Source organism: Anopheles maculipalpis, chromosome 2RL (assembly GCF_943734695.1).
Source record: "Anopheles maculipalpis chromosome 2RL, idAnoMacuDA_375_x, whole genome shotgun sequence".
Taxonomy (NCBI): domain Eukaryota; kingdom Metazoa; phylum Arthropoda; class Insecta; order Diptera; family Culicidae; genus Anopheles; species Anopheles maculipalpis.
This window is the reverse complement of record NC_064871.1, coordinates 33,178,545-33,191,847: the sequence shown is the minus strand read 5'-3', so window position 1 is coordinate 33,191,847 and position 13,303 is coordinate 33,178,545. Positions and strand designations below refer to the sequence as shown.

At 42.5% G+C, this 13,303-nt stretch overlaps 1 protein-coding gene across 1 annotated transcript; it reads right to left on the bottom strand.

Moving 5' to 3' along the window:
• Nucleotides 1-10,208: 10,208 nt before the first annotated feature.
• LOC126559015 (uncharacterized) lies at nt 10,209-11,309 on the bottom strand. Its single transcript, XM_050215110.1, has 3 exons — nt 11,258-11,309; nt 10,914-11,010; nt 10,209-10,761 (listed from the first exon to the last, which is right to left on the bottom strand). The coding sequence occupies exons 1-3, from the start codon at nt 11,307-11,309 to the stop codon at nt 10,209-10,211; spliced, it is 702 nt and encodes a 233-aa protein (XP_050071067.1).
• Nucleotides 11,310-13,303: the final 1,994 nt, after the last annotated feature.

Genomic DNA, 13,303 nt, shown 5'->3' with positions numbered 1-13,303 from the left:
AGAAACGATTTAGCATATGAAATACGATAAAAACAATAATGTTTGTTATAAACAACAACAACAATTGTTATAAAAACCGAATAATTCGAAGCATTTGATAAAACATGAAATTGTAAATGTGAATCATCGAAAATATGGGATAATTTTAATATTAAATTAAAAAATATCTCGCTTTTCTCCAGGCAGGCATGTTGCTTAGCGAGAAAAGTATTCTGTAACTCGATTCTGTGGCTTAGTTCTGCAATGTTTTCGATGGTTTAAAGAAATACACACTTTAAAATACTACCTAGAAAAAGATATCATAACTCGAACATATAGGGTTGACGAAGTGGTGTCTTCCAGTTGCAGTAACTCGGATATGTCAGAGTCAAATCCTTTTAAGATCGTTAACCCCTGTACTGACGACGAACTATCCAACTACAAACAAAAATTAGTCTGCAAAGTCAGAAATACTAGGTCCACTTCTCTCTAGGCTGTCGTGCCAAAGAGAAGCATAATTGGTAGCGGAGCCAGTTGTTAACAGAAAGGGACCAATATCAAATCTGATTCGGATCGAGATAAGCATCAACATCAAGAGAACTCTTGTTGTTTTAGAACCGTAGGATAGAGGGGAAATATCCAAAAATCCAGAAATCCAAATAAATAAAAGAAATAAGTAGCAATTCTTGATATAAAAAATAAAAGATAGAAAATAAAAAATAATAGCATAAATAAAAGAAAGAAAATAATTAAACGTATTAAAAAGATAAAAAGAAACTAGTTATTCATCAAAGACTCTGAATTGATTCAATTATAGCATCTATTTCCCAAAATCTTCAACTCCGTTTGACAACAACAAAAAACTAAGTCGTTTCGATGAAATTTCGGAATCATGTTCGCTCCATCAAGTCATAACTTTAATACTTCGTCACTGTATTATACGGCCAATAAAATTACACATCCATTTAAATTCAATCGCCAGTTTCTCTACCACGACAGGTAGAGCCCCTACATAATTCTTTTATTTATTATAATTTATATCATAGTTGTTGTCGATTAGCTATTCGGTTTAATATAGTGTGCCAGTACTCTTGTACATTCCAAAATATTTGAGCTAACGTTTAATTAAAAAGTTGGATGTAACACCATCAAATTTATAACAATTCGGCGAGGCCTTCCTACATAAAATTTAAAAAAAAAAATCTACTAATTTTCATTTAGTTTCATCGCCTTATTTACACATGAGAACTGAAATTATATCACCGCCAAGAAACTTAACTTGCGTCTCTAAGCATAATTTAACGAAAATCAAATTCCACATAAATTTCATCATCGATCGATCTTGGTGCGCGTGGATGTTTGATTGATTAGCTACTCTCGCACCCAACCAACCCACCTCCGAACCAGGGCCAACAACATAAGATGAAAGCTGCTACATAGAAGCAACTCATATGATCCCCCGGGTGGGACGGAAAGAAACAAAATCCGTCAATCAGTCTCTAGCTACTTCGTTTAACCGGCACAGCATACCGACAAGCACAAAGAAAAAGGGAAAACAATGCTCCACCAGCTGGAACAGTCATGGTTTTGATTTTCCGACGTATCGGAGCTACATCCGAGTAACGAAAACGCATCGGACCACCTTTCTAAGTGAAAGATAATGACCCTTAGCGCGAGGCTTAAAGGGTGAGAGAGTTTTTTTGTGTATATTTTCCCCTCCTTTATCTTCGTGGGTAGCAATTTGTTCCTATATCGGTACCAAGCATCGGGGGATTTAATTAAACATTGTGCAAGTGCTACAAACAAGTGGAACTTGTCTTATATAGCACACATGCTGCATTAGCCCATTTTTTCTATGAAGGATGGGATTTATTATTAGGTTAATTTATGATTTATGTGCCAAATATACACTCGAAAAATCATTTTAAAGCGTTACCTCAAACTAAATCAATTAATGGAACATTATAATTTAAGTGTACTTTTTCTCTTTTCCAAGAAATTTAAATAACTTATCCAAATCGAATAGATAAATCATAAATTCGATTCTAAATGTTTCGAAACTTCCGGTGCCAATAGCTTGCATTATGAGCTCTGCCCGCCCTTTTCGCTATCGCCCTTCGACGATCGTGCAAATGATCTCCCCATGCCTTAGCATCGCCATGGCCATCCTCCTTAAAAAGGTGCATCTTAGCTTCTACACTGTTATTACGCAACCGTGCAATAATACCGGTTTTGCGATGCGAGTTCCCCCTCAACTCAACAAAGTTTGCGGTCTTTTCCGCCTTCTCCGGTACGGTGGATCGGTCACACCGATCGGTAATTACCAGCTGTGATTTGAGTGGCTGTTTAGCATTCACCGGCCTCCATATCGCGTCCCTCGACAGCCGTCCATCCGTTCGCATGCGTGTAAATGACAGTTTGACATTGTGTCGCAGGGTAAAATGCGTTGAGAACAGCTTCAAAACAGGCAGATAATTGACAAGACTAATTCCACACTCAACGCGAGCACGGGTGACACATACCCGGTCGAGGCGGCGGAATCCGGCTCGAACCTGCACACTGTACTTGTGCTAGATGCGCTTCCTTTTCCTTCACTTACACAGCACATGCGAGAGTTGGAGAGCTTCATCTTGTCATCTCGTGGGCTAATTTTTATGGCTGGAACAACATTCAAATTGACAACCCGGTACACACACACACACAGAAAGATATAGCGGACAAGTGCCTGGCGGAAGCTGCTGCACTGGCACAGCAAGCAAGCCGGCAAAATTGTATCCGCGGCCAACGCGGAGGTACGGCTACGCAAAGAAGAACCCCGGGTTCTCGTAGGAGTTACGTCCATTAAGAAGCGGATTATGCCTGTACAACGCTTTCTGAAACCGGATGGAGTTGTTAATGAAGATCATGTCGGCGGAATCCGTCTGGAACATGCTGAGACTCTGCTCAGGCTCCCTGTTCGCTCCTCCCCCATTCCTTTGGAACGCACGGATCGTATTCTGGCGCACCTCGTGCCCGATCGGTGTGTGTGTGTGTGCATGTGTGTTTACGAATTTGTTTCGTTTCATCCCCGCCGGTGTACGGGGTTGCACCCGGTGGGAGAACCGGTGTGACGTTTGAAGACGGTCGTCGTCGACGACGTCGGTTGGGCCCGGTTAAATATAGGCATATAATTACCATTTTCGAATCTCGTTTTAATGTGGTGTGGTCGGTGTGTGTGTGTATGTGTCTGTGTTGAGAAGGGAGGATGCCGAGCTGAAACAAGATGTTGGAACGCTAGTATCCCAACGCTCAACAATGTCATCGCGAGGATGTCGTATGGCCTTCAGCGAGAAGAATTTTTCGCCGTAGCTGTCCTTGCAGAGGCAGAATTCCAGCAAAGAGAACTCACCGTGGACGATATGATGATATTTGATACATGGTTAAGTCCAATCAATCCTCTTCGCAACCTCTGAGATTGCTCCAACGCAAAAGGGTCTAATCTTCAGCAAACATAGATCGTTGGCGATCTTCCATCGTAACGACGCCCCGATCTTCTCAGGGTTTACGATTCATCAGTTTAACCTCCCGTACTCCAGCTGCTACTGTTTGCCGATGGGAGGCCAAAACGAATACCACCCTCTGTACCGTTGCGTCACTCCTGCCGAGTCAAGACTACCACCACCACCACCTTCAACGTCCACGTTAGGCAACACTTGAACACTGTCCGCTGCTGCGCTACGAGGGTTTCGTGATGGAGGAGAGAATGTAAAATATTATAGAATCACAAGCTGCTTCCAGCATCTTGCATTAAAACACGAAATGTAGCCCTCCTTGATGACGACGGGAAGATGAAACCGGGCGGAACCGTCCGGCACCCAGAGCCACTCCAGAGAAGTTAATTTTAGCTCTGCTTGTTTCCTCGAGCATCTCCGGGAGCCGTCCGCTTTGCCCTTTTTCCCTATTTCCTAACGGGATACAGTACGTTCGGTTGCATGAACCCGAAGCGTCCAAGTTACAAAGCCCCGAAATTCAATCTTGAGCACATTACCCGGCACAACCCAGCAATCGTGCGTAGTTCGTATTGATCGTCAGCAGCAACGAAACGTGCTGTTGTCTTGTCTTCACCACTTCGCGGGTTATGAGCTGATCAGTGGCATGTTCTTTTTTTTCCCTACTCAGGAAAGATCTACCTCCAGCAGACATAAGGGGGTTGGGACGAAGAGAAAAAAAAACACCTCCCAGTCCAAAAGGTTGCTTGCCTTGAAGCTTGGTTCGGAAGGTTTGCAATGCCGTTTTGCGCCTTCGCCGCACACCAACCGCGCTGACCGAATGCGAACGTTTCGGTGACATGAACCGACGAGAGGTGCCCTCAAAACGTATGTTGTCAATTTTGATCACGCAATAATAGCGAGGAAGGGTGTTTGATCGTATCATGAAGGCCACGGCATGGTACGGAATTAATCCTCATGACAGGCGGGAATGATCGTGTCCCAGTTCCTCTAGGCTAGATACGTGTGTCTGATGCCGCATTCGGATTGATTGCGGTTCTTAGTTACCTTTGACAGTGAAGGGCGCGGGGTTTACATTGGATACGTAAAGCACGGTATTGATTTGCATGCTTTTTTTTTTGTTTTTTCGGCGGGAAACAAAATAGAAAATGAAACACTTTTGTGAACCGGCACACTTTACCTTCTGGTCGCGAATGGAGCGGATGATATCACGGTCACCGAGTTTCAGCCTTCAGCCCTCGGCGAACGTTGAACGAGAAGGGTTAAACCGTTTCGCCTGTAGGACTTGGGCACGGTAACCGCTTTCCCGGGACGGCTTCTGACTACGTCTTCGTTGAACAATTCGCAGAGATATACCAGCAATTTCGCTAACGGCTCACATACACACACTTCACTTCACTTTGGGACAAAATCTTCCCGACCAGCGCAGGCACGCCCGGAGCCTGAAGCGGATGCTTGCCCCCTGCGATGCTTAGACGAGAAGGTTAGGAAAAACCTGTTTTTCCTATCCACTTGCACACACCACACGTACACAGACAGACTCACTGTTGACACTGTTATTTACTTTTTCCAGCGCCCTTTACGCCTAATGGCGATACTCACTCGAGATCCTCTGGAGATGCGCCTTTTTCCTTTCGTATTTCTTGCTTTTTGAGCCACTCGGTTACGTGGGGGAATAAACGGTGCGAACGATGATGTTTCACTTATTTGCCACACAGCATAGACACTTCACTTTTGCCTTGTTATATCGGAACTCACTACTCACCGAACATCGAACTATTTGGACACAGCTGGACACACTATACACCACTGCCCCCTTGCCTGGGCAATTCACCAAGATTCATTAAGACCTAGGTTCGCGGAGCATTAGAAACGGGATCATCATCGTTGTTAATCCCCGGCGTTCCGGCGTACGACGTACATAAACACCGCGTTTTATATCGCACGAAACGACATCGCACAGCAAACTTCAAATGTTTCGCGATCAGCGTTACCCTACACGGAGGTCGAAAAAGGGTCCCTGCTCTGGACTACAAAATCTTTTTCGCCGTTTTCCGAACGGCTGACCAATAACATCAACAGTACGCAAAATCGGTAGCACAACAAAACAAAAACCCCGCGTGCGAGACACGTTCACTTGCGTGTTGCGCGAAGAAGAGTGACGGACGGGCGCGCGCAAACGGGTCGGCAAAGTCGGCGGTCGCGAACGCGTTGAATGTATTTATGTGTGTGTGTCCGCTGATGTGGTTTTGTATGTGGCCCTTCTTCTTGCCGCTCTGCACCACTTAACCTTACCTCGTTGCAATATTAACCACCGATATATCGGTATTTTTGTTGACGTGTTTGGTTGCGGATTCTCCGGCTGCGTTCGCCTGTATGTATGGGCACTACCGTACGTACGTATGCGCCACACGATCGATGCGTGCACGGAGCGGGCGTGTGAGAGCGTGTGCGCGCGCGCGCATCGATCGCAAGTAAAGATCGCCACAGCACTAAACCAACGGTGTAACGATACTGAGCATAAAAAGAGAAAAATGGTGGTGTGCTTTCGAGATTCGATTCCGAAAGCAATTCCGTTTGGATCCGCTCGCCCTGGCTATTACCTCCCCGAAGCTGGATAATATTCATCGGCTCCCCCCTTCCCCGTGTACGTGGGACGCCACCGGCCTTTCCTTTCGGGGTGGCCCGTGTGCGGCGTTGGCCAGCAAGCATCGCGCGCACCGCGTAAAATGCGCGCTCATCTCGCGCTCACAGCATGCGAGCGAAAGGTGAGAAACGGAGAGCGAGCGCCGTTTGTTGTTAATGGCAACGGGGTTGCCTATGGATGCATCTCGTTCTTTTTTCCAGCACTTGAAGGTGGCCCCATCTCGCTCGATGCTGCTATTTTTGATATCTTCGTGGGAAGGGACAAAGAAGGGACACAGGGGTGATTAGTCGGGAGGATGCTGGATCTTTCTCTCTCTCTCTTTTTCTCGCTCTCTTCAGCTACTCTCTTCTTCTCACTAATTATTTGCTCACACTCTTTTTCTACGCCCGTCACCATGGAAATGCCATTGGGTGCAGCGTAGATTCGATCAATTCACGAGACCGTCAGCAGCATCCCTTCACTCGTGTGCCACCACCCTTATAGGCGGCGCCACCCTTTGTGTTCCGTTTGGTTCAAAATAGATCAGGAAGGCGAGATGGAGATAGTCACGCCAGACGTCTTTGAGTACGAGCGAGATCGAACGAAAACAAAACAACGCGCAAGGGCTCTCAGATGCCCCGTTAGATGTTGACAGGGGCAGAGGACGTGTTTATCGACTCCCTGGCATGCCTGCTCCATGCACGACGACGAGAAATGGATGGGCTTTTTTTCTGTATGAAAGTCGAGAAAGCGATCACGAGCTTCAGATGCTGCAAAACACTCAGCCCCTCTTATTCCCATTGCTGAGTGCTCACACTGCACTCTTCTTCCTACTGTTTCACGCCACTTGACGCGCTGCTTGACCGTTTTGCTGCATTCCTAAAGTGTGTTTTGCTCATTACAGCTGTAATGCCGTTGCAGTTGGATGTTGTTGGTCACGACGGTGAAAGGTCTTTCTGGCATTCGATCGTTCGAATTTCGCTGTGAGGGTATCGACCGTTTGGTACGTGAATGTTTTTAAATTTTGATTGAAATATATTTTAAATCATTTTGTCATAAATGTATTTACACCAATGTGAGATAGACTCAGTCAAAAGAGAGTCGTACTAATATAGAGCAAAGAAACCATTAATTTAAATTTTACGAAAACATTGGATTTTTTTTTCTAAAGAAGCAACTTAACGCCGTTAAGTTGTTTGATGCTATCGTGTCGTGAACAACAATGTCAACAATAATAATGTCCCCTGAGAACTTTCCCATGTTTGCCAAACAACCCAAGATTGCCAACTTCTCAGAGACTAGGACTACACGGTTAAAATCAAGTAAGGAGCGTTAATAAACGAATTCTTCATCCTAAAGACAATTCCAATCTTGATCTTTTCAAACAAATTGAAGGTCTATCAAAGAACTAATAAAAATGGTGCTGGTTATGTATGAAATCAGCCTTGGGCTTAGCCCGACAAGGGCTTAGCCTTGTCGTCATAACTAACCCTTATTTTAGCCAAGAGGTTACAGTTAAATTGATTGGATGTGCAGTTAAGCGCACGCATAGCTCACATTTTCGGCTATGCGTGCGAGGCAATGAATCAGTGTAATTCTAGGGACTGCTGGCGGAGCAGCCGACACCTGTTCACGTAACAGGGAAGTGCAGATCCTTCACGATACGATCTATTAGGATCCTAGCAAAATAACAACCACCAGATGAACCATAGCTAGATCATTCATCAAAAGGATTAATAACAGAGGACTTTCTAAGGACACTAAGAACACTTCCTTGTGGTACACAAGTATTGGATGGTAATGGACAGGAGAAGAAAGAAGAAAGTTAAACCCAATAGGAAACGATTACAGAGATAAGATCGGAACCATAGGAGAGGGGAATGCCAAGTTGAGACATCTTCTGATTTCTGGAGGAATGCAAAAAAATCTCATAATTCAACAGAAGTTTTTTGCAGACAAATATTAGCCTGTCGCTTTGTATCCAAAACGTAGAATCAACTGATCGAGAAAAAGATGGAAAAATTCTACAACATTATTTTTTGACAACAATTGCTAAGATCTCAGTTTAGCTAGCTTCTCAACGGTCGTCTGGGTGAAGGTGGAAAAGTCTTTATAGATCGTAGATTTTACGTAGCATTGGGGCAAAATTTAATCTATTGAATTACATGTTTGATTTGATTTGATTGGAATCGCTGTTCTAATATAGTCCATTTTGAATTAACACGTTACTCTACCAACATGAACGCTGTTACTCTAGAAAATAAGGCAACTGACAGGTAATTGACTTCGCAATTGCTAGCTCCAAGTGACATGAAAAACTTACCGTAGTACCTTAGCTCATGCAGTATCTTGCAGTGATGAATTTCAAAGCATGGGAATCTCCCAATTTCTTAATGAAAATCTCCCAATGAAGGCCATTTAAACAGATCTATAGACCCGTCCCATACGGGAGTGAATCCTTTAAGACCGGAGTTAGTAGAGCAAAAGAAGAGATCCTGTACTTCGTGTATTGTCTTCATCGAATACTACATTTCAAGGTTTTAGTCTCCTCAGTTCCAAGTTTTAAGGTCTCCTCCATTTTATCCTTTCGACATTCTCATACAACTCATCCACAAGCTTCTTACTTCCGTAGCATTTTTCTCCAGCATTTCCATATTGCTCTATAAAAATGTTAATAGTCAAGTTCAACATAAGTATGACCTTTTTTGGCCATGTGTTGGGCGTTGTCCACCATACAACAGCACTTGATCTTCAAGAGTGGCTATTCTTCATCGTCCACGCCATCGCCTACTCGCGCACATAGAATACCCGATGTCCATTATTGACTGCTTTGTTCCAACGATGCCAGACTGTCGTATGCTGGCATAACTCAACAGCTCAAACAATCTCCATCACACCGCATAGATGCTTGTTTGCTTCCTTTTACTTGCCACAAGAAAACGAGACACCATCTCATTCCGTTGTGCAATCGCTCGTGCTATGGATTCAGATCAGCCGGGGATCATAAATTTTTCACACTCGTAGATTCTGTGTGCTAGTCAAGACCGATTTTCGGCCATTCCTACGCTTGACTACACGACCCAGTCGTACCGACTCCCCTTGTTATCATTATGCGTCGGAAATGGGCTCGATATTGGATTACTGGGCGTGTGTGCGTGTATGGTAGACCAAAGTGTCTGTCACGGTCAAATGCCGAATGCCGCGATGCATCACACGCACGGGGCCTTGGCTCAATCTTACATCTCCTCTCTCTAGACAAGCGCGTGGGTTGCATGAGAAACGTCTCATGCCCAATGCAGATAAAGCATCCAGTCGACATGGACAGCGAGGCAGTCTTTCCCCTGCCCTCCCGAAAAAAAAAACCCTTCACGATGGACGGAAATTAACTTTCCAACGCCCGACAGACAGACCGACGCGAGGGCGGTGGCTCATGTATGACATCTTTCGAAAATAGCATTCCCGTGGCCGTTATAACGCATTCGTGGCATGTGGCCGTTTCAGGAAACCCGAATGAGTCAAGCGCTCACGCACCCAAGCGTGCTGCAGAAGAAAAAAGTGTGGCAATCGTCGGCCGGGTTTTGTTGGTTATAATTTTAAACTCATCTGCTCCATTTTCGGTCGGCATAACATTCTTATCCCGCACACCGTCACCTCATTCTACCCCTTTTCTTTTCCAGCCTTCGCCACCCAAGCTAATCAAACGATGAGCTGTTGTTTCAAAATATTTTCACATTTATGAGTCAAAATTTTTCCATCATCCATCAGCTGGGGAACGCGTAACGTGTGCGCCGAACGGTTTGCGTTTGGGCGTTGAAACCGTCCGGCCCGGTCTTTGTTGTGTTTGGAGTTAGAATTAGAGAGTTTAGGAAAAAGGTAAATTTGGGCTGTTTAATGAACTGCAGTTGTCTATTTTTGGATTTGAAGCGAGGTGATTTATGCCCGCTTTTCGACAAATGCCGATCGGGGCGGGAAGTCATATTTTATGCGTAGAGCTCTGAGTTTTGGTGGACCTCAGGCTTCGTTCATTCATGCGATAGACGACTAAGTTGTTTAGGAAATAATGATTTTAAATGATTCATCTACTTATTATAAGTTAACAAATTATTCTATTAAAACTATCTATTAGCTCCAGAAGCAAAAGCTGACGATGAAGGCTCATATTGCCTAGATGATGGAGGAATTAATCTAATCTCATCATCATCTCCCTCTTCTTCTGTACTTGTGTGAAATGTATTCACCCTCGTAGGATCTTCTCTACACTGCTGCATGAAGACGTTTTCCTCATTATTCAAATCACACCCTTCACCATCTTTCGACAAATTTAGCGGTTCACATTTTGATTGTTCATTCCGCTCATTTGACCGTGGCTCCCTTTCAACTCCAACAATACAATCGTCCGCATTATCGTACTTTCTGTAGCTCGAACCATCATCCTCCGAAGCTCCTGCCAGTACAATTTCCTTCTGTATTATTATTCGCCCGCGGATCATACCGTGGCGCAGTAGGTCCTCTTCCTCGCGCGAATATTCAACGTAACGTTCAAACTCATCCTTTTCCACACAACATTCGGTCCACAGTGTGGCACGGTTGGGCGAAGTGTACCAACGGAAGCCCAGCACGCAAGGGTAGACGATGAAAAACACACCGTTCACGAGCAGTTGGTTTGCTCTGGAAGCGATTAATTGTGCAAAAAAGTGTTAAGAGCGTTTTAACACTTTGCACACAAATCCCTTTTCGGTGTGACTTTTTAATGCGGGAGCAGAGAAAGCCAGACCATGTGTCTGTCTATTTGTCTTTAATTATACAAGCGGATTACGTACCTGCACGATTCCCGATACCGAAGGGAGGGATGTAAATCGTCATATCTCCACTCGCCGATCGAGGGCCAATAAAAGGAAAGTGCTGCTTTTAGTACTCCTTTATCGATTTCGGAATGTGTGGTGATCGCGTGTGGCAATAAAATGGGAAGAATAAAATACAATTTTTTGAAATTTGGTGCATAGCAACAGATAAGCATGACAGCTTTGCAAGAACAAAAGGCTCGTTAGTGCCGTTGGAAGTTGTTTAAATCAAATACAACCGTTAATATGATTGTCGATTCAACAGACTATACCATATTGAAGCTTTCCTCACCAAAATTGGCAAAGTTTCATTGATATCTTACCAAGAAATAGCATCAGCAACAAACAATTCCACAACAACTCTAGAACTGCCATGATCACAAAACGCCTGTTTTAATGAAACTGTTTTCGGAGTACAGCAAAACCAATGTAGCCTGTCGAAAACGGAAAATGTGTGTTATTACATATTCAATTAGTGTGAATACCTGAAATTCGTTTCCCACTAACGGTAGGTAAACATTGATTGGATTGGCGATGACGCAAACATTATTAAATTTTAGAAATTTGGTATCATATTTTTCTATGCAATAACCTAGTGAATTTGCTTAGAGCAAACGAATAGGTGAATAAGATGAATTTGCGAGAATTTAGATAAATTTATTTTGATAACTGTTTGAATTCGACAATACGGCGCAGGCCGTCATACGCTAAACAAATAAAAAAAAATCTGTTTAAATGGACATGGAGCATGAAATGAGATATAGACAGGGCAGATTTTTGTATCTGAAGTCATATTATGTGTTAAGTAATAAGTTCAGGCCGGTTCTTTCTTATAAAAAATACAATTTCAATAATAAAATTCAAATGAAACGTAACGTAAATCAAAATTAAGTGTAATTTGCTGCGAAAGTTTTTTTTTTTTTGATACTTTGATTAAAAGGATCATAAATTAAAGAGAAAGGACAGTTACCATTTAAGAGCCGCAAGAATAAGATCTTAAGAGTTACTTCTTTCTTTAAAACTTAAAAAAAAGTTATTCATATATATCTGTAACTCTTGTTAGTTGTGTACAAAATAATGATGTTTGAACATAATCAGAAAAAATTAAAAATTATTATAAAAGTAATATAAATAAAATAAAAAGGGCTGGCAATACGACAGTAAGCCTTTATAAAATGATATAAAATAAATGAATGCAAAAAAGGATAATGATAACAAATTAATAAAATAAACCCTTTTATAATAGCTTTATGTCTAGAAAATTTAACAATACGGCGACTTCTTTTATAATAAAAAATATCTAGAAAAGTCATTCCAAGACTAAAGGAGTTGTGTAGTCAAAGCAACGGTACATCGCATATTAATATTATTTTATTTATTTATAATTAATTAATTATGACAGTCCAGTGCCGAATTGTCAACAGAAGCCACAATAGGGCCATAGTACAGTAGTCCATTCCAAATGTTACAAAAACTGATTGCAATACATCTGGTGCAGATACTAAATTCTTACATAGGGCAACAATTTCGTACCATTTGAACATGAATTTCAGGTATGAAACCCTTAAAGGCAACTATTTATAAAAACAAGAGGGTTTGGGATGCAATTAAGTTTATAAAAACATGCAAAAACATCTGGAAACCACATTATAATGAAATAGAGAATTTTTAAAACCTTCAATAACTCATAAACTTCTTATAAACAACAACTAACCATTGCCATCCGTTACTATCTTTGCCCAAGGCAGATTCACGATGGTCATAAAATATTGTATTTCGGTGTTTGGTCTAAAACACCGAAGATCGTGTATTGAACCAGCTGTAAGCTCAATTTTTACAGCCACAAAAACACACTAAACACAGATATGATATGAATAAGTATGATTATGAACCCTTGATTATGTTTTAATTTCAACTCATCGCGCAACCTCACGCACAAACTCACACGAATCAGATGTCAGAAATGATTCTCACCTTCTTACCTTTTGTGATATTCCTTCAAACTATTCAGCTTGTGTTAATTAACAACCTTTTTTGCAATCTCGTCAATTTCTTCCAATTATATCACTTGTCTCGACTATTTTTGAATAAACACAGTCCAATCCGAACATATTTTGACACTCACACGCGAACCACCACCACAATGGCTACTAAGATTGAGCCGGATTATCTTCCAAAAAGTTAGCACTTTTTGCATGCGATGATGAGTGAGGAGGATTAGCAAGATAACCAGAGTGAGTCAATCAGTGCGAAATTAATTTACCACTCATCACCCCATCTGATTGACAGCTCGCAGCGTCTCGGAACGCAGTGCCACGGAAGGTAGTGAAACTGTCAATTTGTCAAAGAATAGCGGGCTGATTGATCGG